General features: G+C 37.1%; 1 protein-coding gene across 2 annotated transcripts in view; it reads left to right on the forward strand.

Annotated features, from left to right (window-relative positions):
• Positions 1–7,309: 7,309 nt before the first annotated feature.
• LOC121240685 (DNA-directed RNA polymerase III subunit 1) overlaps positions 7,310–27,859 on the forward strand; it is a 33,053-nt gene continuing 12,503 nt past the window's right edge. Inside the window, exons 1-12 of one of the 2 annotated variants that reach the window (XM_041138183.1) lie at positions 7,310–7,565; positions 7,693–7,822; positions 11,017–11,166; positions 18,427–18,604; positions 18,898–19,085; positions 19,240–19,349; positions 19,503–19,602; positions 19,819–20,031; positions 20,128–20,276; positions 20,366–20,507; positions 20,600–20,740; positions 20,943–21,131. In XM_041138183.1, the coding sequence (XP_040994117.1) occupies positions 7,492–7,565; positions 7,693–7,822; positions 11,017–11,166; positions 18,427–18,604; positions 18,898–19,085; positions 19,240–19,349; positions 19,503–19,602; positions 19,819–20,031; positions 20,128–20,276; positions 20,366–20,507; positions 20,600–20,740; positions 20,943–21,131 (1,764 nt within the window). In that variant the 5' untranslated portion in view covers positions 7,310–7,491. Of the gene's footprint in view, positions 7,566–7,692; positions 7,823–11,016; positions 11,167–18,426; positions 18,605–18,897; positions 19,086–19,239; positions 19,350–19,502; positions 19,603–19,818; positions 20,032–20,127; positions 20,277–20,365; positions 20,508–20,599; positions 20,741–20,942; positions 21,132–27,859 lie in introns of those variants that run through there. The other variant, XM_041138184.1, reaches the window with a different exon arrangement.

Below are 27,859 nucleotides of genomic sequence, written 5' to 3' on the forward strand. Positions count from 1 at the left end.
TTATAATGCGATTTTGTAGGTGAATTCATAAATTAAGAAACAAAATTAACACTGTAGGTCAGGTTGAGTAAGGATAAGATATTAAATGGCACCAACTATGCTGCGAGGGCAGGTTAGGTCAGGAAAATGAGTTTAAGAGGTAAGGCCTTTAGTCTTGGGCATCATGGGAGTACCTATGGGCTTACAATCGGTCATTTGAGCATGTTATAAGATATCAAGTGCATATTTAGTTTGGGACAAAGTAAACCCATTAGGGGTTGGAGTGATTTAAATGCCAAGGAAATAGTGGAGGGGCCAAAATCTTTCATAACAAATTGACTGTGAAAAGTAGAAATAAACTCATGAAGGTAAGCGAAAGATGAACCAATTAATAAAATATTATCAACATACAATAATAGAATAAGCAAGCCACGAGAGGAATGACAAATAAATAGAGATGAATCAGTAGTGCTACAAATAAAGCCACAAGTAAGAAACTATTAAACTTGTCAAACCAAGCGCGCAATGGTTGTTTAAAGAGTTTTATTTAACTTAAAAACATCAAATGAGTGAGTATGATGGATAAAACATGGAAGTTGTTCCACAAAGACAAAAAGGTCCCCACGTAGAAGGGCATTCTTGATGTCTAACTGATGAATATTTCAACAATTGATCAGAGCAAGGTAATGACAATTTCAATCGTGCTCAGTTTGATAATCGAAGAAAATGTCTCGTGGTGGTTGATGCCATCTACCTAATGAAAGGCTTTAACAACTAAACAAGCTTTCAAAGCGATCAAGAATGTCATCAGACAAGCCAAGATAAGGCATGCATGTCATAAGCATACGTATGGATAGTTAAAATTTTAATTCTCTCAATCATGAATTTTTTTTATGAAAAACACTATGCTTATTATATTTACATTATGATAAGTTTCTTATTGAGTTTTCGACTCATTTTAATTTTTTATTATCATTATCATCTTCATCATTATTATATTTGATCGAAATACTAGTTTATTGTTATTATAATAGTTTGGCACAAACTATGACACCTAGCACTAGGAGCTATCCAAACTAGGAAAGTATCTTATGTTTTATAGGTAATATGGATCTATTGCCTAGTAAGCTTATGGACATCAAAGATTTTAAGAAATTTCATGTAGCGTGGATATCTAGGATCCTATAGGAATTATGTGTGTTGTGAGTTACTTGTCAATATGTCAATATGATTATGAGAAGAACGCGTGAAATCAATGTATTTTAAGGTGCGAAGATTTAGGGTTCACATGGAGAAGATGATTGATCTAGGTACTTATTTGTATTGGATATGCACATTATAGGTTTAATTATCAGGCAAGCACAATAGGAGTGTCATGAGATTTTGGTGTTTGATTGATGAAAAATTCTACTTATTATCCTTACACCACACACCTACTTTTGATTTCTTATCTTTTTATTTTTTTTCCTTAACAAGTATGTAGTGTAAGGATGATGAGTAGAAAAACTCAATTAATTTTGTAGAAATAAAATTTAAAAAAAAATTAAAATAAATTTGGCGTGTGGTGTGAGCGGCTGGATAGCAAAGCCCTTGATTGATATTGGTATACGTATAATCGAGGTTCGTCTTAATGGGCTAGATATGGACTTTGGACAAGAACATTTAAAATAGTATAGTTGGGACATAGTAGTCTAGAACATAGGTCCAAGATTGTGATAAAATCTCAATTTTAAGGATTTTAAGAACAATAAGTATATTATAATATATATTATAATTGTATTAGAGACTATAGTGATATATTATAATATATAATATAATGATATATTGTAGTATATTATAATATATAGTGACATAATATTAGTATAACTATTAATACAATAGACTATAGTGGTATAAAATTTTAAAATTTAATATTATATTAATTAGTAATTTATCATATAATACATAACTATTTTATATATAATTATATATTAGACTTGATACCAACCAAATTACGTCTCTTTGAAATTATAATACTCTTATTACAAGAAATTTAATGTTCGACTCCTATAAGATTTTAATACTCTTATTTTCTTAATTTAATGCTTCTTTTGTTTCAAGCCACAAACTAGCTAGTTGCCATCATCCCAAAATCAGAACACGCTTTTTCATATACAATGTACACACGGACCATGGTACCCATCCCAAGTTCCCAACAATCCATAATTTACTTTATTTTATTTTTGTATGACATCTATACATCCTTATTATTACTTGACACTTGATCAGTGGCTTGGCACATCATGCAGAAGTAAAATATTTTAGTGACCTTGACACTCAAAAGTCTCCAAACATGTATAGCCAAAATTTATCTTTCTCCATCTCCGTGCCTCTGGTTCTTCAACTTCGGGTGCGCTCCATGGATGAGTTTAAGACGATCTTCAACAAGTTCGACAAGAACAACAACAGGAAGATATTGTGTGATGAGCTCAAAGGTTCTCCATGTCTGAGGCCGACAAGGATGGCGATAGCTTCTTTGACCTTGACTAGTTCATGGAGTTCCACTTTTGTGGATCGTCGTCAGGCTGCAAGTAAGATTTCGGTCCAAACATCCATTACGGTTGAAATATCGAAATTCGATCAGAATAAACCAGTATTAAATTTTATCCAAAATAGAAACTAAGCCATGCCGGTTACTGTTTCGATACGACAAATACCGACCATTACGCCTGGTACAAAAACAAAATGAAAACATTATTTTTAATAGCCAAAAAGCTTTTTTAAACAAAAAATAGTAGGTATGGTAAAATTATAGAAGAAAAATTTTTAGTACCTAAAAAAAGTTGAAATCCACTTAAAAAAAAATATATTGAAACTTTTGTGGAAAAGATCCTACATATAATGCTACAAAACTTGTAACTAACAAAGAAAGTGTGTTAGGTGTATAAAGGATGATCGCCAAAATCAAACAAAAGCCAAAACCAAGATTTAAGCCTTCAATTATGCTATACAAAATATTCTGAAGTTATTGTATATTGGTGTAACTACTGTATATTCATAACCATGATTCTTGTGTATTTCCTTAATTGGTTTTGTAATACATTTGTATATAACTTGCATCAACTACTGAATGAAAGTGTGGGGAAATTTCTATTCAACTTTACAGTCAAATTATCTATATGGGAATCTCACTGAGACGGTTTGTATGATGCAACCACCTAGTTTCAAAGACATGTCCAAGTCCCATCATGTGTGTCGGTTAAGGAAAGTAATTTACGGGCTAAAACAAACTCCTCGAGCCTGCTATACAGTTTTGAAAATGCACTTTTGGCACTTGGCTTTTTGAACTCCAAAGCTGAATCCTCACTGTTTATTTATAAATGTGGTTCCATCAATTGCTATTTTTTTGTCTATGTTGACGATCTTGTTATTACATGCAGTGACTCTAAGTTTGTGGACTCTATCATTAAGAAATTAGGTGACATTTTTTCAATCAAAGACATGGAGACTCTTCACTTCTTTTTAGGAGTAGAAGTTATTCCGACTCATACTGGAAATTTTTTTATCACAACACAAATATGTGCGTGAACTGTTTGTCCAATACTAATATGCTTGGTGCAAATGATGTTTCCACGCCTCTATCCATAACTACTTCTCTTCAACTGGTTGATGCACTACATTTGTCGATAGCACAGAATTTCGACGTGCCATTGGAAGCCTCCTATATCTCTCATTGACACATCCTGACATCTCGTTTGCTATCAATAAGTTATCACAATTCATGCACAAGCCCATAACCAACCATTGGACAGCAACAAAGAGGCTCCTTCATTGCTTGAAGCAAACAATATTTCTTGGTATTCAGTTTACAAAAAGTTCAAATTCTGGTTTAACAACTTACTATGATGTAGATTGGGCAAGAAATATTGATGATTGTTCATCCACCTCAGCTTATATCAGCTTCCTCGGATCCAATCCTATTTCTTGGAGTTCCAAGAAATAACGAGTTGTTGCTCACTCCTTCATAGAAGCTGAATACCATGCACTTGCAAATGCAGCATCTGAAACAATGTGGCTTATTACCCTTCTTAATGAGCTCGGATATCCACTCAAGACACCATCATTGCTGTTGTGTGATAATTTTGGAGTTGCTCATCTAAGTTTTAATCTAGTACAACACTCTAGGATGAAACACATTTAAATTAATATGCACTTTGTGCGTGATCTGGTTCAACGTGGCACACTTCATGTTTAACATGTACATGCTCAAGATCAACTTTCTGATTTACTAACTAAACTTTTGTCAAGGCAACGAACTAAGTTTCTGCGTACCAAAATTGGATTTGCCGATGGAGGTAATCTTGCAGGAGTGTATAAAGGATGATTGCCAAAATCAAGCAAAAGTCAAAACCAAGATTTAAGCCTTCAATTATGCTATACAGAATATTTTGAAGTTATTGTATATTAGTGTAACTGCTGTATATTCATAGCCATGATTCTTGTATATTTCCTTAATTGGTTGTGTAATACGTTTGTATATAACTTGCATCAACTACTGAATGAAAGTGTGGGAAAATTTCTATTCAACTTAAAGTGAAATCTCTATATGGGAATCTCATTGAGACGGTTTATATGATGCAACTACTTAGTTTCAAAGACATGTTTTAGTCCCATCATGTGTGTTGGTTAAGAAAAGTAATTTACAGGCTAAAACAAGCTCCTTGAACCTAGTATACAACTTTCAATTTAGCTCTTGGCTTTTAGAACTCCAAAGCTGAATCCTTCCTGTTTATTTATAAACGTGGTTCCATCAATTGCTATTTTTTTGTCTATATTGACGATCTTATGATTACAAATAGCGACGTTAAGTTTGTGGACTCTATCATTAAGAAATTGGGTGACATATTTTCAATCAAAGCCATGGGGACTTTTCACTTCTTTTTAGGAGTGGAAGTCATTCCAACTCATGCTGGAAATTTTTTTATCACAACATAAATATGTGCGTGAACTGTTTGTCCAATACTAATATGCTTGGTGCAATGATGTTTCCACGCCTCTATCCACAACTATTTCTCTTCAACTGGTTGATGGCACTACATCTGTCGATAACACGGAATTTCGACGTATCATTGGAAGCCTTCAATATCTCTCATTGACACATCTTGACATCTCGTTTGCTGTCAACAAGTTATCACAATTCATGCACAAGCCCACAACCAATCATTGGACAGCAACAAAGAGGCTCATTCATTACTTAAAGCAAACAATATTTCTTGATATGCAACTTACAAAAAGTTCAAATTCTGGTTTAACAACTTACTCTTATGTAGATTGGGTAAGAAATATTGATGATCGTTCATCCACTTCGGCTAATATCAGTTTCTTCGGATCCAATCCTATTTCTTGGAGCTCCAAGAAACAACATGTTGTTACTCGCTCCTTCACAGAAGTTAAATACCGTGCACTTGCTAATGCAACATCCGAAACAATGTGGCTTCTTGCCCTTCTTAATGAGCTCGGATATCTCTCAAGACACCACCATTGCTGTTGTGTGATAATCTTGGAGCTACTCATCTAAGTTTTAATCCAGTGCAACACTCTAGGATAAAACACATTCAAATTGATCGGCACTTTGTGCGTGATCTGGTTCAACGTGGCACATCTCATGTTCGGCATGTACACACTCAAGATCAATTTGCTGATTTGCTAACTAAACCTTTGTCAAGACAACGAATTGAATTTCTGCGTACCAAGATTGGACTTGTCGATGGAGGTAATCTTGCGAGGGTGTATAAAGGATGATTGCAAAAATAAGCAAATGTCAAAATCAAGATTTAAGCCTTCAATTATGCTATACAAAATATTCTGAAGTTATTGCATATTGGTGTAACTACTGTATATTCTTAGCCATGATTCTTGTGTATTTCCTTAATTGGTTTTGTAATACGTTTGTATATAACTTGCATCAACTACTGAATGAAAGTGTGAGAAAATTTCTATTCAACATTGCAGTGAAATTCTCTATAAGGTGCATATTTACCAAATAGTAAACAATTTTTTAATGTTTTAGTAAAGTTCTACTATTAAAACCGCTATTATAAAAAACTTTATTTTCTACCACAATCTCAAATAGACACGACTTCACATTATTTAAAAGGTCCTGTTTATATAGTATGAAATGTTGTCGAACCTAATTAGCCACTTGTTATCGAACACATGTTAATTACTATAAATTTTTAATGAGCACGTTTTTCATAAACCATCTCATTATTTAATCATGCAATTTTTGATAGAAAATATAAAATAAAATAGAAATTGAAATAGGAAAATGAGGAAGAGAGAATGAGAACATAAACTTTGAGCATTACATCTTTTGTACTCTCAATTGTAATAAAATATAAAGTATTGGTCCTTATTTATAAGAAAATTACATGGACATATCTTCGAAAATCAAATCTCTTGATTTGATACTTACGTAATTAAACCAGGATAATAATCAAATCAAATTATTGATTTGATATAATCTCCAACATCTTTTATTTTTAGACAAACTCCAACATCTCCCTAAAATTTAAGGTAGAGAATTTTATAATTTAAGTGTTGCCTTTATTTCGTTGGTTGATTGTTAATGAGATGATGAAAGTGGTATGGGTGGATTGGCAGCTAGAACATCAAATCTGGAATTTTGGCCAACAATAAATTGATAATGGGTTAAAACAAACAAAAAATTAATGATAAACCAAAAGATTGACCCTACAATGGGCTACAAATGGCATTGGTCAACTATATGACCAAAATTAAAAGGCAAAAAATAAGTTCTAGGCTTCAAACAATGCTCATAACAAATAAAAACCCAATACAAAATGCTCACAACTAATAAAAAACTCAAAATGCATAGATTTAAGACGAAACATAATTTAATGATGATGAAAATTTTGTGAGAGGTAAAGGTACCGGAGGAATTTTAAAAGAAGGAAAATGAAACTTTACAATTATTTTAAATCTATTTTACAACTCTATGTAAAATGGAGGGTAGTTTTGTCCTATTAAAAATTATTTTTAATGAAGTGATATGATTTCATTGGTCATTTAAAAATGAGTTATAAATAGTTGTAAAAGAGTTACAGGTGCATCATCTCTTAAAGTCAAGGGCTTTAATACCATAATAGAAAATATAATATAATTGAAAAGAAGATAGAGAAGAGAGGAGGAAGAGAGACTTTGAAAATTACATATTTATTATTCTCAATTATTATTAAATGTAAAATATATATTCCTATTTATAAGAAAATACACAAAGATAAATAAAGATAATGTAAATATTTTGGAGAATTAATCAAGATAATAATCAAATAAAAAAAATCCCAATGGTCTTACCAAGAGAGAAACCCTCCCGCGCATGATAAAATTATTAGTATCGCCCTACTGGCTAGAACCCCAGGCAGTAACCGCCATCCTTGTCGCCCTGCCTTCCCGCACGCCCACGCGGTATTATCGATTTTCAGAGTTCCCCTCTGAGGTCTTGAATCAAGCATGGCCGGAGCGCAAGCTGAAGACATAGCCTTCACCAAGCATCCCTATATCGAGGACGTGGGGCCTCGCAAAATGTCAGAATGTTAACCTGCCTCTTTCAGTTTCATTCTTGGTCGAGCTAGTTTCATCTTCTAGTAGGCAAAGAAAGGCATAATAAACTTTTCCTTGTTAGTTTTAATCTTTGATTTTTGATGTCTGCAGAAAAAGCATGAAATTCAGCACGTTCTCCGAGTCCGAGATCAGCAAACTCGCGGAGGTTCAAGTATATAAGGGGCAATACTATGATGCAAAAAGAAATCCTATCGAAGGAGGCTTATTGGATCCCCGCATGGTACTCTCTACGCTCCTCCCTACCCACTTGCGTGTCTGTGTGTATATGAGAAATGCCCGATTCCTTGTAGCTTGCCGAATTAAGTTATTACCATATTGTCACAATATTTGGCATAGATTCAACTTTGACAGGTTTGAATATATCTTGATTTTTATTTTATTTTTATTTTTTTTTTTGGGGGGGGGGGGGGGGGGGGGGGGGGGGGGGGGGGGGGGTTCGTGGATGATTAAGCATTGAATCATCAATGGTTATGAAATTAAATAGAGAAGGCCAGACAAGATAACACGATTTGTGGACATGTTTTTAGTTCTTGTTACTAAAACTGCCCCATTTAGTCTCCTTCACCACAAAAAAGGAGGCTAAGTGTGCATTTTTTGACTCTCTAAGCAATCACAAATGTCAAGCCAAAATCTAAGAAAATAGTAAAAAAAAAAAAAAAAAAATGAACTCAAAGATATTGGTTACGAACGAAAAACTTTTGAAGAACTCTTCGAAAGAAAAACCCCTCGTGCTCAGCCACTTGTTATATATATATGTATATATATATATTTTTTCTGATAAGTAATGGGAAGTTTTATTAAGACAAATACATAGGCATAGCCCACCTATCTCTATATCAATAAAATATCTACTTATTTCTCAAAAAAAAAAAAAAAAAAAAAAAAAAAAAAAAAAAAGAGGGCATAGCTCAAGTATGGAAGAAGTATACAAGTGGAAACACCGAAATACAAGCTAGGCAGTAGGAGCTAGAAAAAGCTAAAAGAAACTCATGAAGATTCTCTCCATTCGATACAAGCACATTCGCCCGAAGACATAGGCCTCGTTTGGATTCAAAGATGAGTTGAGATGAGTTGAGATGGTTTTAGATGAGTTGAATAAAATATTGTTAGAATATTATTTTTAATATTATTGTTTTGAGATTTTAAAAAGTTGAATTGTTTATTATATTTTGTGTGGGAATTTGAAAAAATTGTAATGATGAGACGAGATGAGTTGAGATGAATTGAGGTGAGTTTCGAATCCAAACGAGGCCATAGAGTTCGGAAGAAAAACTTTCTGAATTCTCCCAACGAATGTTCTCTATCATCAAAACACCACCCATTCCTTTCCAGCCATAGGCACCACATCAAACATAAAGGAATCATCTTCCAAATTGCAGCAATGCGACGACTACCCATAAACCCTTTCCAACAAGCCAATAGATCCACCACCCTCTTAAACATCACCCAAGTAATACCCGACCTGCTGAAATTCTCGTCCCAAAAAGTCTTAGCCATCTCACATTGCAGAAACAAATGATCAACGGATTCACTATCTTTCTTACATAAGTAGCACCAATCTAAATAGATTATACCATGCTTTCTCAAATTATCCGTTGTCAAGATTTTCCCAAGAGACACCAACCAGCAGAAAAAAGCAACTTTACTAGGCACCTTGGATCTCCAAATGCACTTCCAAGAAAATTGGTTGACACAATGGCAAGTCAGCATTTTATAATGAGAGTTGACAGTAAAAATGGAATTTCCAGCATGTTTCCAGAGCAAATTTTCTGCCCAATCACAAGCATCTCACAACCTACTAAATAAACTGAAACAATGGGCACTTCCAATCATGAGCATCTCTGATAAATCTCACATTCCATCGAGGGATATTATTAGAAAAAAATTACAGAATCAGCCACAGTGGATTCTTGGTCCCTTGCAATCCAAAAGAGAGAAGGGAAAGCATTCTTAAGGGCCAAGCCCCACACCAAAGATCATGCCAAAACTGAAATCTCCTCCAGCCACCTTAAACAAAACATTGTTGAGAAATTCTCTCCAACCATTCTGAATAGATTTCCACAAACCCACACCACATGCACTTCTTACTTCGTTAGAACACATCCCCCAAGCTCTCCCAATTTGAACATCAATAATATTCCTTCATAATGCATCCCTCTCTAAATGATACCTCCACAAGCAACCAATGAACAAACTTTATCCCAACTTAGCAAATGAAACTTTCTTTCTTCCCCAAGAGTGCCCCACAAAAAATCACGGAAGATTCTCTCAATTCTACTAGCCACCCCAACAGGCAAATGAAAAAGGGATAGAAAATATGTTGGAAGATTAGACAACGTACTTTTAATCAGTGCAATTCTTCACCCGTTAGACAAATAAATCCTTTTCCATCTAGTCAACTTCCTCTCAATTTTCTAGATCACTCCATCCCAAATCGACGAAGATTTATAGGGAACTCCCAAGGGAAGGCCTAGATATCTCATAGGGAGGGATGAGATCTTGCAACCCAATAAGTGGGCCAGATCCATAGTGTTTGAAAAAGAAAGATATAACAATCAGTTTAAGATCTCACTATACCTTTATAGAATCAAACACTAGATTGTAATATTTGCAAGTGACCCACTTGATCTCTGGCCACAACAGTTTCTGAACTTTGGAACTCTTCTATAGCTTTCCTCCACAAACGAACCTAGTCTGATCCACTTGAACTCCTGCAGTACCACTGATGAACTCACTAACACACTGTTGACTTCACTGGCCCTCCAAAAGTAAGAAAGAATAAAGATCAATAGGGTGATGGTTTGTGTATGGAGAGAAAACTAAGGCTTTAAGACTCAATGTCTGTGCATAATGTTTCCTCTCAAGGAAGGCAGTAAACATTTTCTTTCGTGGCCTTGCAAAACCCTACAAATAATGTATAATATTGTTTATGTAGGTTAGAGGTTTTGATCAGGTCATACAGCGGCTCCGGAATCAGTTAGAACTGCATTTCTCGCAATTCCACTTGAGCCAGAGTTGAGTTTGCATTGAGAATGTTTTCTAACACGTTCTTGCTCCAGCCAATCTCGTGCGAGGTTCTTGAAAAGAAGTTAGCCAGAGCCAACTTTCAATCTGGCCAAGTTTTGCACTTTTTATAATCCTATATCAAACCAAACTTTATCCTAATTCAACTGTAATGAATTACAACTCAAATAAGTTTGTCATTAGAATATGTTATACATTATTTTTGCACTAACTCCATCAATGTACTCTGAGAAATTATATGGCAGAATAACTTGGCTCTATTGATGGTTTATTTTCAATGTGTCTTGACTCTTGATGGTATAACTGCTTATGATCTTCCCCATGTTTTTCCTTGTATCAAGAGGCTTACAAGGCTTCTCTTTTTTATAATTTTTATTTTTTTTATTTTAGGGTCCAGCAAATAAGAATTGTATATGTGCAACTTGCCATGGGAGTTTTGGGAATTGTCCTGGTCACTTCGGATACTTAAAACTTGCTGTCCCCGTTTACAATGTTGGATATATGAGTACCATTTTGGACATTTTGAAGTGCATTTGTAAGGTTAGAGAACTTTTTCCATCCTTTCCCGCTTATCTAATTTGTTGTAGTTTTGAATGTTGTATCCTTGGTTGAAAAAGGTTCTGTCTCCTGAAATGGTATTTTCATGCTGCAGTTTGTTGTGATTTTTTAATATAATATGTATGGTTGTGCAAAAATGCTCTAATTCCCTTTTTTTTGTAGCTAGTTTGAAAGTCTTGGTTTAAGCAACATAAGTACTCGCTAAACATCTGGTAAACCAGGTCAAGCTTGGTATCTTCTATATATTGTAATCTTTTGTTAGATCAAGCAATTCGACCTTACATTTCTTTGCATGGACTTGGTTCAGATATGAGGCCTGCTTTTCTAGCAGAGTGCAGGTTGGTCTGGATTAACAATATTGATCTGAAAAATATACCTCCACCTAGAAAATAGCAAAGTTAGCTCCTCACCATCACCACAGCTTTGACTTTTTGAGTTTTAGATGCTTTGTATATATTTAGCACACAAACCACGAGGAATTGAGCTCTTTGCTTGTATGGGATCTGTAGTCAAGTGTAGGCCAAGACCTGGAGCCAAGCATACTGCATCTTGGCTTGTTAAAACGGTGAGATTACGGCCTTTACTTGCACAATGAGCTTAAATGGGCATTGCTGTTATGACTTCTGGTAATCATCTCTAGTTTGATTTGAATAGACATGATTAGGTCAACAGTCTTTGTTAAAACATTAAGGATTGCTGAAAACCTCTAAATTATGTATGTTGCACCCTTTCCCTTCTTTGGGTACGCTTGGTAGGTCCTTTGCCGATTTCTCACGGCTGCTTTGGCTTTTAAAATGTGAATGCTACCTTGTAGCTATTTGGTGACCAAATGGTGTTTAGTTTTTTTTTTTTTTTTTGTGAACCGGAGTGTTCATTTGCTCAAATTTGATATGCTTTCATTCTCACCTTTAGTAATGTGGTTGTTACTAGCATTTCTTCCGGTTCCCACACAATCGGCTCTTTTTCTTGAGATTTTCTTTTAGCAACTCCTATGTTCACAGCAAGATGTTGACTAGTTCTCCAATAGATTGCCTGCAACAGACCTTCAGCTTCTCACAATTTGACCTTGGTGCCATGAGTAGGACTTCCGCTGTAACAACCTAGGAAAAACACTGGCCACATCTGTTCTATAACCGAAAAAGACTAGTCAATTTGAACTTCTCTATAATCACTTATAAAGGCCAGTTTCACCTAATAAGAAGTCAATGTGGGGATTAGTACCTATGATTGCCTTTATAACCTACCCACACCATGTGGGCTATTCATATTCCAAAATGTAGGACTCGGTTTTACAAACTCCTCCTCTTAAATTTCTTACCCATGACTTATCTTTTTTTTTATAGGTAAACTCGTGACTTATCTTTGTCTTCCCTTTGGGAGTATCCAAGCACTTAGAGGAGTTGTAACAAGATTTTTTTGTTGGGAGACATGGGGATGGGGCTTAAATTCCTTCTAAAGTTGTCCAAGGTGTGCTCATTGGTTACAAAAAGTGGCTTAGGGGGGAGACATTTAATTCATTTCAACCAAGCTCTTTTGGGAATGTGACTATGGTGTTATTCTTATGAAAGATAGAGCCTTTGGTGGGTGATTGTGGACACAAAGTATGGGAGCTTGGAAGGAGGTTGCTGCAATAGCAGTAGTAAGACTGAGCAAAAAGGGCAGACAGGTTGTTCTCATAAGGTTGATGGGTCTTTGAATGATATTGAAGCATGGGACATAGAATGATTATGTGGTGGATCATTGTTAACTCTCACATGATTCTATTCACTAGTGTGTTAAATTTGTCTAAGAGGCCAATCAATGAGAGGTGGATCACTTCACATCATTCTTTGACTGATTGGATTCAAGCAAGGTGGGATGAGGTGGTGAAGATAAACTAGTTTGGAGTCCATCTAAGAAAGGTGTTTGAAGTAAAATCATTTTACAACATATTATTTACTCATTACAGTTTCCCTGTAATATTTTTGTATAGATAGCACTTTACAGAAGATTTTACCTAGAGTAGTTTTTTATCGATAAACAAAATCTTACTGAGCATAAAATAGACAAATGCCTTAGTATACGGGACATATACAAGATCTTTGCCTATGCATGCTAGTTTAGTGATACAAGGAAGTCATGACAAGACATGCCATTAAAATCAATTACAATCGACCAATGGAGTAAAATATTGGAAAATAAACTTCTAAGCTCATCCATTGACCACTCTCAGTCTTCAAAGCTTCTTGGATTTTTTTCTCCCTCCAAATACACCAGCATAGACAAATTGAAACCAACTTTCACACTTTTGACATCTAAGGATTGCCCCGGATGCCTCGCCAAGAAGTTAGATGGTCGATTACCCTTTCATCTGGAATTTTCTCCAGTTCCTCTATGTTCTGTTTTCCCTGATATTGAGTGGAATTCAAAATCTTCAGATTGGGTGTTGAGAAAGGTGGATGAGATTAAGGAGTGTGTGGGTGTGTCCTGTGATGGTTTTGAGGAACAATTTAGAGCTTTATTGATTGCAATTGAGGCTGGTCAGCCTTTGTTGGCCAGATTTGTCCTAAAAAAGGAGAGAGAATTGAAAAGGTTGTCGTGCTCGATAAACTATGATGGGAAGGGAGGAAGCGTAGTTAGGAATAAGGGAAAGGAAAGGGCTGTGATAGATTCCAGATGAAGCCAAAGATTATTTCTTGGAATGTAAAGGGTTTTAATGACCTTCGAAAGCGTCTTCGGGTGAAAAATTGGTTTAGAAAATGGAGGGTGGATGTGATTTTCCTTCAAGAAACTAAACTGAAATGTTGGAAGAAACCCATCGAAAAACCATCCGGCCCAGGTGCTTTGTCTTTAGCCATACTGCTGATAACCTTCTACACCTCATCTTCTTCAAAAGATCTTTCCAGCCAATTCACACTCTCTATGTCAATAGACTCAAAAGGAAAATTGAGCTTTGGCCTCCAACAAGTCGGTTCCGTGAGCAAGTTCTCATAGTAATTCACAATATGATTCTCTAGTTTAGTAGGGGAAGAGAGAACTTGATTATCTATCTTGAGTGTCTCAATAGTGTTGTTGCGCCTATGTGAATTAGCCACTCTATGGAAGAACTTCGTACATTTATCCTCTTCTTTTAACTAAAGAGTCCTGGATTTTTGTCGCCACGAGGTCTCCTCCATCAACAACACCCTCTCCAGTTCAGTCTCCACGACACTCTTCCTCAATAGTACCTCTTCGGAGGTGTCTCCCATCAATACCTGCCCCTCCAACTCCTGTAACTCCTCCATAAGAGTAGTCTTTTGGTTGTCAATACTGCCAAAGACTTTTATGTTTCACCTCTTTAAATCTTGCTTTAAAGCCTTAAGCTTACCTGGAAGAATGAAGCTAGGAGTACCCATGAGTTGATAAGAAGACCACCAAGAAAGAACTTTCTCAACAAACCCGTCCACTGTTAACCACATTCTTTCAAACTTGAAATACTAGCGACCCCTATGAACACCACCACAATCTAACAAAATAGGAAAATGATCCGAGCAAACCCGGGCCAACCGCTTCTGCCTTAGATTTTTTTTATAGTACTATTTTTTTAAAATTCGGATATCATGTTTAATACCCAGATTTTCTTAAAAAAAAAAAATATTTTTTAAATCTTTTTAACAGTTCAAAATGCTTTTTTTATTTTTTATTTTATTTTTTATAGGCCTTTATGTTTTTTATTTTTTTATACAAAATAAATAATAATACATCAACACACGCAATACATGCATACTACTACATATTACATTGTTGTTTAACACTTGTATTTAGCAAAGTTAGGAGGAAATGGGGGAGACCGTATGTTGTGGATTCACACAGGGAGAAAAAAGTTTAATGTTAAATCTTTTTACAAGGCTTTGACAGTACAACAACCCACCTTTTTCCCATGGAAGAGTATTTGGAAAGCATAAGCTCCGTCTAAAGTTGCGTTTTTTACTTGGACAGTTGCACTTGAAAGATTTTGACGGTTGATAATTTAAGGAAATGGGGTATGGTGGTCATGGAGTGGTACTACATGTGCAAAAGGAATGGAGAATCGATAGATCATATGCTTTTACATTGTGAGGTGGCGGGGGAATTATGGACTGGTATTCTTGATAGAGCTGGACTGAGTTGGGTAATGCCTAAGAGTGTGGTGGAACTACTAGTGTGCTAGAACAAGGACATATCAGTGCACAATTGGCAGCAACATGGCATATGATACCTTTGTGCTTAATGTGGTGTCTATGGTCAGAAAGGAATGAGAGGTGTTTTAATAACAAGGAGTTAGCAATGGGGGAAACTGGAATTTTTTTGTATTCTCTCTTTTACAGTGGCTTTCTGCTATTATATTGAAGGGTGGGAATGTCCATGAGTTTCTATCTTCTTTTTAGTTCACTAGAATGTAATTAGGTGTCTCACTTTGTATACTTCCTGTGTACTTGGGTATTGCCTAGTTTCATTCTATTCAATAAAGCTACTTATTTACTTATCACAAAAAACAAAATAAATCAATTTACAAAGACCAAAATAAATAATAATACATCACAATAATATCAAGATGTTATTAATGTTGATCTTCTCCATCCATTAATATTATTGTAGTACGTATGTACCATGCATGCATGATTTTTATATTAATGTTGATCTTGTCCCTTGCATTCCATGCACAATGAAAACATACATTTCTTTTTCTTTTTTGCTTTTGAATCCAAAGGAGAAGAAAAAATCTTAAAATAACTCCTAGTTTTGTAATTAGAATAATATAATTATGAAATGATATATCAAAGCTTAAGTTTGATGATCCTTATGTGCTCCATACAAACCAAAATAATCTCTTTAGAATATAATTTTTGCATATTATTTTTATTTTGAAATTTGAAAAAATTAATATTTTTTGTGTTTTTTTTAAAAAAATAAGATCCGATTACGGATAACTGGTTACATGACCGAATCCGTAACCGGGTCCATACCGAATCCAGTTTCATCTTATCCGCCCGGGTCCAATCTGGGCGGATAGCCGCTCCGATTCACCCGGATTTCTGGATTCCGGACTGGACCGGAAAAAATGGGGCCCGGTTGCACACCCCTAATCTCACCCACCCTATACGATATAGAACACAACATCTGCCACTGCTCTTCCTCGACCCCCATCTAAATTATACACGACCATGGCTTTATCTGGGATTTCATTTTCCTCTGTATTCCCCACTTCAAAAGCCCCACCCTCTTTTTGATCCTTCCCAAAGCTAAATAAATCACCCATTTCCAAAGACGACGCTTTCTGGGGTGATACCATGGTGTTCTCCTCCATTTGAACTTCCCAGGCGACATTTTCTGATTCAAAAAAAGGGTCGGTATCATTAGTTTTTGTCGTCGGTGTTGCCACTCTGTCAGCTAGGACACTAGGCACCGACTCAGGTTGCCTTCTTTCATTGGTGGTTTCTGTGTAGTCCCAGCTGGTGTAACGTTGGCTCCGATGGCTATTTTGCAATGTCAGAGGATGACCTAACTTCGAAGCTAGAGTGTCACACAATTTTAGCCTGCCAACTCTGGGTCATATAGCCCTAAGAACTTTGGGCTTGTACCCTAAAGCCCACGAACTTCTTGCCAGTAGCCTCCTGCACTTTTCTTTCTTGACTCAAGCCCAAACCCATATCCGATTTCCTGGTAAACCCGTTGTATTAAGCCACTGACCTTCTCTCTCAAGTCTATCAACTCTATTTTGAGGTTGTGTAGAGTCATCCTTTCTATGTTGCACCCCTTTGTCAGAGAGTCACCATCCCTTCTTGCGTAATCTCTGGTGGCTGTCGGCGCCTCAGATCTCCTATTTGTGCAAGTCTCACTAACGGTAACTTTTCCCTTCCACGAAATACCTATACTGCCCTTCATACTCTGGTTTTGCATCCCTTCTCGTCTTGATTTCTCCTCGATTCTTATGGTGTTGCTGTTGGTGACTGGCACTGAGCATGAAACAACCTTTGCATATGTTTTAGACGTCACTCCCCCACGTGCTCTTGCTCATTTGCCTTTTGAACGTTTCCACCCCTCCGTATCCCTTCACTTCATTTTTGCCTGCATTGCCACATAGGCCACACAGTTCCATAGCCATCTTCCTCCATTCTTTGCCTTCCACTTCTTCAAGGATGATGATATGGCTCTTTCTCCCACTACCTCTATACTCAACTATAGTCAAGTATCTACCAAATGCATTGGAGGATCTCTGTGCAAGAAAAGCGCTGCTGCCTAAATTGGATGTTCTGATGAACTCGCTGTAACCATCCGACCTGGAACATTGTTCAAAGGTTTGTGAGCGCGACCCATGATGCAGTTGGTCTACCTAGTAACAGTTCTTTAGTCACCTTCCTACCTCTCTATAATGTGTAGATAGCAGCCACCTTCAACTGAAATCCCGAATATTTTTGTTTCAATGAGAACAACCTTCAAATAGCCCATCCTTCAAGAACTTGCACCTCTAATTAAGCTCTAAATAAATCTAGAACTGGTAGTTGTCACCGCAAGACTCATCGGGGGCGAGAAGCAAGAGATGTGAGTTGGTGTATGGAGAGAAAAAAGATGCACAAATTTGTCACCTTGAGTAATGTTAGGAAGAGTTGTCATGGTTGATTGGTGTTGCATGAGTAAGAAGAGTAGTTAAATAGTGGATAGTCTTCTTATTCATTCCTAGCATGTTGGAAATGATAGTTCAGTAGTAGTTGGTTCTCATTATTGTTGAAAATGATTGTCTTGTTTAATTAACACGGAGTATTTGGAGAGAGATAGAAATGAGTGTAGTTTTGAAGATTGTGAATTTTTGTTGGTGGACCTCAAGTCATTCTTTCTTAACATCCTTGGTCATTGGATAGTAGTCAACAATGATGTTGCTTTTTCTATTTCTACTTTTCAGGGTTTTCTAAATCTATTTCCTTTTGCTAGTTAGGTGTGTCTCTTGTGTACTTCGGTAACAGCCTTTTTTATTCAATAAAATCCGTCTTAGTTATTAGAAATTGTTTTAGCCCCGGACTTCTGATGATGCTGCCTTATTAACCATGAGAGCAGTGTCTCCACAGGGTACAATGGGCATAGGGTTATGCTACAGTTTTTTGTGTGGGTTCTCTCTCTCGGGAGTGCTGTTTTTGGGGAAGGGGGGGGGGGGGGGGAATTGTTGCATTTGTTTTAAAAGAACTTGGTCAATTTCTTTGCTTATTGTTTTGGTATTCTCAGTCCTTAATGCCAAAAGTTTCTTGACAGTCTTGTGCTCATGTACTTCTGGAGGAGGACTTGCGTAAAGAGTATTTGAAGAAGATGAGAAGTCCTAAGATAGAGCCTCTGAAGAAGACTGAGTTGATGAAAGTGATAGTTAAAAAGTGTAATAACTTGACAAGTGGCAATAAAGCAGTAAAGTGCTCAAGATGCGGATACGTAAATGGTTTGGCTTCTACTTCTGATGCTTTTATCATGAACAAACTGAAAGAGAAGCTTCTTGTTGCTATGCTGATATCCATAATTTATTTTCCATTAACTCAACTTTGTTATTTCTTATCAGAAAAAAAACTCTTAACTTTGTTATTTGGATGCTTGCTTTGCCACTTTATATTAATATATAAACCCTGTGGAACTGAGGATTGATGCAGTGGTTTGTGTTTTGTTGTCCATCGCTGTTTTAAAGCTTTTGAATGATGTCATCTTGTGGTGATTTTTGTGTTACATGATATATGACAGTTTCAGTGAAGAGGGCCATGTCTATGCCTGGCATTATTCATGAGCGTCAAAAATGTAATGATGGGAGTGTGGAAGAATTCAGATCAGCCATTTCTCACACAAAAGAGTCAAAGTCGCCCTTCAACGTGGCTACTTATATTCTTAACCCTGTACAAGTTCTTGTTCTTTTTAAAAGGATGTTGGATGAGGTAGACTTCAATGCTCATTTGGATCTTATAAGTTCTGCATCTGCAATTTTTAAAATGAAGCATGTGATACTTTGGGTTGGATCAATTTTTTTTTGTCGGATAATATTATATATATATATAAATAAATAAATTACATCATTTCATTTTGATGCAGGATTGCGAGTTGCTTTATCTTTCTGATAGACCAGAGAAACTCATCATAACAAATATTGCTGTGCCTCCTATACCTATTCGTCCTTCTGTCATTATGGATGGATCTCAAAGGTCATTCACCATAAATTTAAGGGTTCAACTGTATTAATATTTCTAGCCATTTTGGCAGTTTTGGTCATCAACTATATTTTCTTATTTTGCAAGTGCTCTGATGATGCTAAAGTTTTAAATTCTGCTTCTGAGTTTTGTTTTTTCTTGTTACAGCAATGAAAATGACATTACTGAGAGGCTAAAGAAAATTATTCAGGCAAATGCTAGCCTTAGCCAGGAGTTATTAGAAGCAAGCTCTGCGTCCAAATGCCTGGTAGGATAGAGGATTTTGTAACAATGCTGCAAGTGGCGGCTGTTACAAGTGTTATAGGTTATGTTATTTGATTTTTCTTCTCTTATGTTGGGTTGTTTTGCCATTGCTTTGTGTATGTCAATGAATCTCCAAATATATACTCCTGACTTTTGTCCACTATTATTACATATGGTCCCATAGTGTGATTACAATTCTTAATCTGAGAATTTGGTTTAGGCTGGTTGGGATATTCTTCAACTTGAGGTTGCGCAATACATAAATAGTGACGTTCGTGTTCCATTCACAATGCAAGTTTCCAAGCCATTAGGTGGTTTTGTTCAGCGCCTCAAGGGGAAGCAGGGACGCTTTCGTGGGAACTTGTCTGGGAAGCGTGTTGAATATACTGGCAGGACCGTCATATCCCCTGACCCTAATTTGAAAATTACTGAGGTCAGGCATTGCACTGAAGCTTGAACAAGTTTTCTTCTGTCTTTATGCGTGCAGTTAATTCGCTTTTTTAATGTGTTCAGTGTTTATTGGGTTTAGGTTGCAATTCCCATCCAAATGGCTCGAATCTTAACTTATCCTGAATGTGTTTCCCATCACAATATAGAGAAATTGAGACAATGTGTCAGTAATGGCCCAGATAAGTACCCAGGTGCAAGAATGCTCACACATACTGATGGTTCTATGAGGCAAGGCTGCAAGGGTGATAGTTGTCATCATTTTCTTAAAAGCAGAAAGTTTCTTGTAATGATGTGGGATTTACTATTGGATGCTGCAGGTCCCTGTTTCCTAGTGTTAGGAGGAAACTTGCTGATGCACTGAAATATGGTGAAATAGTTCATCGTCATTTGGAAGATGGCGACATTGTTCTTTTTAACAGACAACCAAGCTTGCATCGGATGTCTATCATGTGTCATAGGGTGATAACCGTTACATATAGGTCTCCATATTGTATCACCTAAACTTATTTTATTATTGTCTGATTGCACTTTTGTTCATTTTGTTTATGCAGGCAAGAATCATGCCTTGGAGAACATTGAGATTCAATGAATCAGTGTGCAATCCATATAATGCTGATTTTGATGGTGATGAGATGAATATGCATGTACCACAGACTGAGGAGGCTCGAACAGAAGCTGTTATGCTAATGGGGGTAAACTCGTATGATCCCTTCTCTTATCATATGAATGCAGGCTGTTGGTTCTTTTTTTGTTTTTTGATAACAAAGTAAGATGGTTCTTAATCTCTATTCATATGCATAATGTGGAAGGAGCCATTTCTCATGTCTAAGTTTTTACTATCATTAATAGTTGGTGCATTTGGTTATTTTGTAATATTTTGGATTTGTTTGTCAGGTGCAAAACAATTTATGCACACCAAAAAATGGAGAGATTTTGGTTGCTTCCACTCAAGATTTTCTAACGTCTTCGTTTCTCATTACAAGGAAGGACACATTTTATGACCGTGCAGCCTTTTCTCTTATGTGTTCTTATATGATGGATGGCATGGATTTTGTTGATTTGCCAACTCCTGCAATACTGAAGGTGAGTTCTGTATAATGCATAGATGCATGCATGTTTAAATAGACATGCCTATTACCAAGCCCATTACTTTTCCGGTTTCCTCATTCTCATCATTCCATTTGTGTCCGTTAGAATCTCATGTCCAGTCTAAAAGGTAGGTTTTTTTGCTTAGGTATTCAGTTTTCAATATTCTTCTATCTCTTGTATCAATGCATGGAAATTATGTTTCGGAAGATTTTTTGCTGTACACCCATTGCACTTCATAAGAGGAAACTATATTCCTCAGTGTTGACTAAATTATGTCATAGTAGTGCTTCTGTGAAGTTTTTATGATTCGATGGTTATAATATTTTGACCCCAAATGAATATTTTTATACTTTTAGTTTAAGTTGATTTTACTGCTTGAAAAGAATAATAATTTTTGTCAAGTGTCTAGCTGGTGGTTAAGTAACTTGTTTAGTAGTTTGCCAAGTAACTTATTAGTTCATCCAAATAAGTGACAGGCTATTTTGCTTCATGATTGCACATGTCTCTTATCACCGCTGCAAATTCCTTTAATCTCATTAATAATTATTCTCTTAGAATACTGAGAATACTAAATCCAAAATTTTTAGTATGTGTTTTGTTTTTAATGGTGTGTTACTTTTAAGTTTCACAAACCTTGCTCTCACAGCAAAGCTCTGTGTAGAGCAGTGAGTTTTTTGAATAGCAAACTGAAGTGTGAAGCTTGGGTGGTCAGTCAGTGAGTAGTTAGGTCCAGTGGGATAACAAAACCAAAATGTAATTAACTTGATGATGAAGATTTGTTCAATTCAATCATTGATAGGTTGCGCTTTCTGGTTTATGGTGAACTAAATATGCCCTTTCATATAAACTTTTGTGAAGAGCTTTTTATATTTGTAAAAAGAAACACGTTGTTGACCTAGCTCCGGATTGTCAGCCAAATTGAGGTCAGAAATGTAGTGAAGGAAGGCTAGAAGTTGAAAATCTCCAATATTGGACTTCAATTTTGGGATTGACTGCTACTATATATATAATTAATTAAAATTGAAATTATATTGAAACAAGTAAATAGGCGTAGCTCAAGTACATAGGAAATATACAAAAGAGAACACCTAGTTACAAGTTAAGAGCTAGAAATGGATGCAATAACATCATGAAAGCTAGCCCCATTAAATACAATAGCAGAAGCGCATAGAATAAGGTATGGAAAAAGAAACATCTGATTTCATCTAAAGAATGTTCTTGGTCTTCAAAGCTCTGGTGTTCCTTTCAAGCCAAAGACATCACATGAGACACAAAGGAATGATATTTCACGCAGTAGTAATTTGAGGGTTGCCCTGAAGGCCTCTCCAACAAGCAAGGAGGTCCACCACTCTCTGAGGCATTGCCCATGCAAGTCTAGTCCTACTAAGAATCTTATCCCATAGCACCTTTACCTCCTCACAAGGAAGTAATAAATGATCCATAGACTCACCACTTTTTTGCACATATGGCACCAATCCAAAACAAAGAGCCCACTCTTCCTCAAGTTGTCCATAGTCAAGATTTTCCCAAGGGAGGCAGTCCAACTGATGAAAGCCACCTTGGAAGGCACCTTGTTCCTCCATATGCACTTCCAAGGAAAAAGGGTCAAGGTTTTGACATGACATACCTTGTGAAGGGATTGAAGATTGAACTTCTTATTCCCAGAATGCTTCCAAACCATCCTATCCACCTTGACACTATCGATGTTCGAAGCATACAACAAGCTGAAAAGATCGGACCAACTTCCTAATCCTGAACAGCTCTTAGAAAACTAACATTCCATTACTTGTCCAAAAAAAGAAAACTAATACTCCATTAAAAAGCGCCCCTAGAGTGTTTTGAGGGAAGGAAATGTGTAGCTGCCAGATGGAAAATGATTCCTTTGTGTTTAATGAGGTGTCTTTGGTTGGAAAGGAATGTGAGATGTTTTGAAGACAGAGCGTTCTTTAGGAGAACTTCGGAATTTTATCTTTTCTACTTTGTGTTTGTGCGCAAAGATTTTTGTTAGGAATGATGATAATGTATTGAATCCCAAGGGGTTGGCCTAAGTGGTGAAGGCCTTGGTCTTGGGGTATCACTTCTTTCAAGGTCTAAGGTTCAACACCTTATGGGTGCAAACAATCGTTTGGAGCCACACCCTCTGGTAAAAAGTCAGCGATTTAACCAGTTCTGTGTAGGGAAACTTCTAAGGGATTTACTCTGTAGAGGTGGGTTCCAAGGGCCCTCGGAGAGGTTCCCCGACATAAAAAAAATGATAATGTACTGAATTTGTATTAGTCTTTTTCCTGCTTACTAGAGTGTAGTAAGTATTTTCTTTGTATACTTCCTGTGTACTTGAGCTGTGCCTACTCATGGTAATATAATCTCTTATTAATTATAAAAAAAAAAGTGCCCCTAGAAATGTCCAGAAAATCTACCACCAATGCCTCCTGATCATGAGCAATCCAGGAAAGGGTAGGAAATGCGGTCTTGAGGGCAAATCACCACTTCAATTATCATGCCGGAATCTAACCCTAGATCCCTCACCAACTGCAAACCTAAAGTGACTAACAAGCCCTGCAAACCATTCCTAATATTTTTCCATAGCCCCACAACATGCACAACTCTCACTTCATTGGAGCACCATCCTCCACAAGCACTCCCATATTTAGAATCAACAACAACTCTCCACATTGATTCCCCTTCCTAATGATACCAATAACTACTTCCCAAGAAGAGCCTTATTTCTTTTTTGATTGGTAAACAATATTTTACTGATCAAAAGAATAGGCAAGAGCCCAAGTATACGGGACATATACAAGAGCAAAGCCTAGTAAAATCCTCAAATTCCGAAACCCCAATCCTCCACAAGAGATTGGGAGCAAACCTTATCCCAGCTAACCGGATGGAACTTGGCCTCCTCACCAATTCCTCCCCATGACAAAGTGTGAAAAATCTTCTCAATTCGATTAACTACACCTGTAGGTATTGGAGATAAGGATAGCAAATATGTAGGAAGATTAGACTGAGTACTCTTGTAGTAGGTATTTCCTTTGTATACTTCCTGTGTACTTGGACTGTGCCTATTCTTGATAATAAAATCTCTTATTAATTATCAAAAAAAGAAAAAAAAAGAGTACTCTTAACTAATGTTTCTTCCTTTTGACAAGTAAATCCTCTTCCATCTTGCCAACATTCTCTCAATCTTCTTAATCATTGCATTTCCATATAGTCTTTGCCCTGTAAGCAGCCCCCAAGGGGAGACCAAAGTATTTGAATGGTAAAGGAGATACCTTGCATCCCAAAATATTTGCCAAGGTTATAATGTTACTAACAAAACCCATTGGGAGTCTGGGACCATCTCAAACTTTGCAAGGTTCACCTTTAGGCTGAAAGCTGCTTCAAAATAAAGCAATAAAGCCCTCAGCAATTGAACTTGACCATTATCCATTCCACAAAAATACAATGTATCATATGCAAAAAGAAGATGAGAAAAATTGAGGACACCATTACATGTGCACCTCATTGAAAAACCTGAGAGAAAACTGTCCCAACAGCAGCTTCCAACATCCGACTTAGAGCGTTCCTAACAATGACAAAAGGGAAGGGAGACAACGGGTTCCCTTGTCTCAATCCCCAAGAGTTGTTAAAGAAACCTACTGGGAATCTTTGTTGAGAAAAATTGAGGTGGTGTCCGAAATAGAAAGGGTTTTGTTGTTAGAAGAAATCTCTTGGCGACAAAAATCTAGGATGATGTGGTTGAAGGAGGGCGACAAATGTACTAAGTTCTTTCATAAAATGGCAAATTCTCATAGGCGTAATAATGTGATTGAGGTGATTCATTCTGGTACCACAATGCATCAATCTTTAGCAGATATTTAGGCACATACAGAGAATTACTATGAAGAGCTTCTTAAAGAGACGGAGGTGTGGCGCCCTAAATTGGATGGATTACATTTTGAACATTTGGATGGTAGTGCAGCGAGTTTGTTAGAGAGACTGTTTGAGGAGTCAGAAGTGCTGCAGGTAGTAAGGGATGTGCAAAGATAAAGCTCCGGGTTTGGATGGTTTCTCTATGGCTTTCTTTCAAGAAAGTTGGGACATAGTGAAAGAGGACGTAATGAGGGTCTTCCATGAATTTCATTCTTGCCAAAAATTTGAGAAGTCTCTTAATGCTACTTTTATTGCTCTCATTCCGAAGCTAGTAGGTGCTATTGACTTGAAAGATTTTCGCCCCATCAATCTGGTAGGCGGGATTTATAAAATTATTTCAAAGGTGTTAGCTAATCGTATGAGCGTGGTGATGGATAAAATCTTTTCCAAGTCCCAAAATGCCTTTGTACGTGGCTGCCGGCTGGCAAATTTTAGACTCAGTTTTGGTAGCGAATGAGTGTCTGGATAGCCGGTTGAGGGCAGGTATCCCAGGAGTAATTTGCAAGTTGGATATGGAAAAGGCCTATGACCATGTGTGCTGGGGTTTTTTGATATATATGTTGAGGAGGTGTGGTTTCAAAGATAGGTGGTGCGGTTGGGTGAAACATTGTGTATCATCCGCTCGGTTTTCTGTTTTAGTTAACAGGCAACCCTGTGGTTTCTTCTCGAGTTCGAGGGGCTTGAGATAAGGGGACCCGTTATCTCATTTTTTCTTTGTTGTAGGGATGGAGGCTTTGAGTCGTATGGTGGAGGCGGCGGTAAGGGGAGGTTTTATTGCTGGTTTTTCGGTGGGAAACTCTACCTCCGGTGCTTTTTCCATTCTCATTTATTGTATGCAGATGACACGTTAATCCTCTGTGATGCTGATAGTGGACAATTGCAAGCTTTAAGGGCTGTTCTTTTGTGTTTTGAAGCTGTCTCGGGCCTTAAGGTGAATTTGGGAAAGTCGGAATTGGTCCTGGTGGGGGTGGTGGACAATATTAATCATCTAGCAAGTTTGTTGGGGTGCAAAGTGGCCTCTCTTATGATGAAATACCTGGGCCTTCCTTTGGGGGCCTCTTTCTAGGTAAAATACATATGGGATGAAGTTGTAGAGAAGGTAGAAAAAAGATTGGCAGGTTGGAAACGGCTCTATTTATCAAAGGGGGGGAGACTTACCCTTATCAAAAGTACCCTCTCCAATCTTCCTACTTATTTTCTATCCTTGTTCCCTTTACCGGTGGGCGTGGCCAATTGGATGGAGAAATTGTTTAGGTCTTTCTTGTGGGGTGATATGGGGGACGAACGTAAATTTCATCTTGTGAGCTGGCAGAAGGTGTGTTGCCCAAAGGAGTTGGGAGGTTTGGGGGTGCGTATCCTGTCATTTTTTAACAAAGCCCTCTTGGGGAAGTGGTTGTGGAGATTTCAACTGGAAGATGATTCATTGTGGAGATTGGTTATTGTTCAGAAGTATGGTTGTGATTGGGGGGGTTGGCGTTCTACGGTGGGTAGGGGTTCCTTTGGTGTAAGCCTTTGGAACTTTATCAGAAAGGGGTGGGAGGAGTTCGTAAAACACACTAGTTTTGAGGTGGGAGTGGGGACTAGAATCAGTTTTTGGTTTGATGTATGGTGTGGTGAGAGTGCTCTAGTTACTGTGTTTCCAACTGTTTTCAGATTGGCTGAAAATCAGTAGGCCGCTGTCTCAGATGTATTGTGCCGTGACAATGGGAGTCTTCTGTGGAATTTGATCTTATTTAGAAATACGCACGACTGGGAAGTGGATGAAATAGCAGGTTTATATAGCCTTTTATATTCCAAGAAGTTAGGAGGAAATGGGAGGGATAGAATAATGTGGAAACATTCAGGGTGCAAAAAATTTTCTGTTAAGTCCTTTTATAAAGAGTTGGCAGCTCATCAGCCCATTCGGTTCCCTTGGAAAGTATTTGGAGAGCTCCCATACCCCCGAAAGTCTCTTTTTTTACTTGGACTGTTGCTTTGGGAAAGATTTTGATGGTTGACAATTTGAGGAAACGTGGTATGATCGTGATGGAATGGTGTTACATGTGTAAAAGTAATGGCAAATCAATTGAGCACCTTTTCCTGCATTGTGAGGGGGCGAGGGAGCTATGGGCAAGTATTTTCAGTCGAGCCGGGCTGTCTTGGGTCATGCCTAAGAGTGTGACGGAACTTTTAGCATGTTGGAATAGGCATCATCATTGCCCTCAACTCGCAGCGACATGGAAGATGGTTCCTTTGTGTCTATTGTGGTGTATATGTATGGAATGGAATGAGAGATGCTTCAACAACAAGGAGAGAAATGTGGGGGAATTATGGAATTTTTTTGTGTTTTCTTTGGTTCAATGGATGGCTGCTATTGTACTAAAGGGTGGGAACGTTCACAAGTTTTTATTTTCTTTTCAGCTTTCTAGAATGTGATTAGGAGTCTCTTTTGTATACTTCCTGTGTATGTGGGCGTTGCCTAGTTTCATTCAATCAATAAATTTCTTATAAAAAAATAAAATAAAAAAACCTACTGGGGTGCCATTGACCAAAACCAAAAAACGAGTTGTGGATACGCAATGCCTTATCCAATACACTACCTTACCCCAAAACCGCACCTCCCAAGCAAATAAAAAAGAAATTCCCAATTGACATGTTCATATGTCTTCTCATTATCCAACTTACATAGAATGTCTGGTACTCCCGCTTTGATTCTACCCTCTAAACATTCATTGGCGATTAGCACCGAATCCAGAATTTGTCTCCCTTGACAATAGCATTTTGAGGCTTCGATATGATATTCTCCATAAGCTTGCTCATATGATTGACAA

The sequence above is a fragment of the Juglans microcarpa x Juglans regia genome, chromosome 7S (genome assembly GCF_004785595.1).
Source record: "Juglans microcarpa x Juglans regia isolate MS1-56 chromosome 7S, Jm3101_v1.0, whole genome shotgun sequence".
NCBI lineage: Eukaryota > Viridiplantae > Streptophyta > Magnoliopsida > Fagales > Juglandaceae > Juglans > Juglans microcarpa x Juglans regia.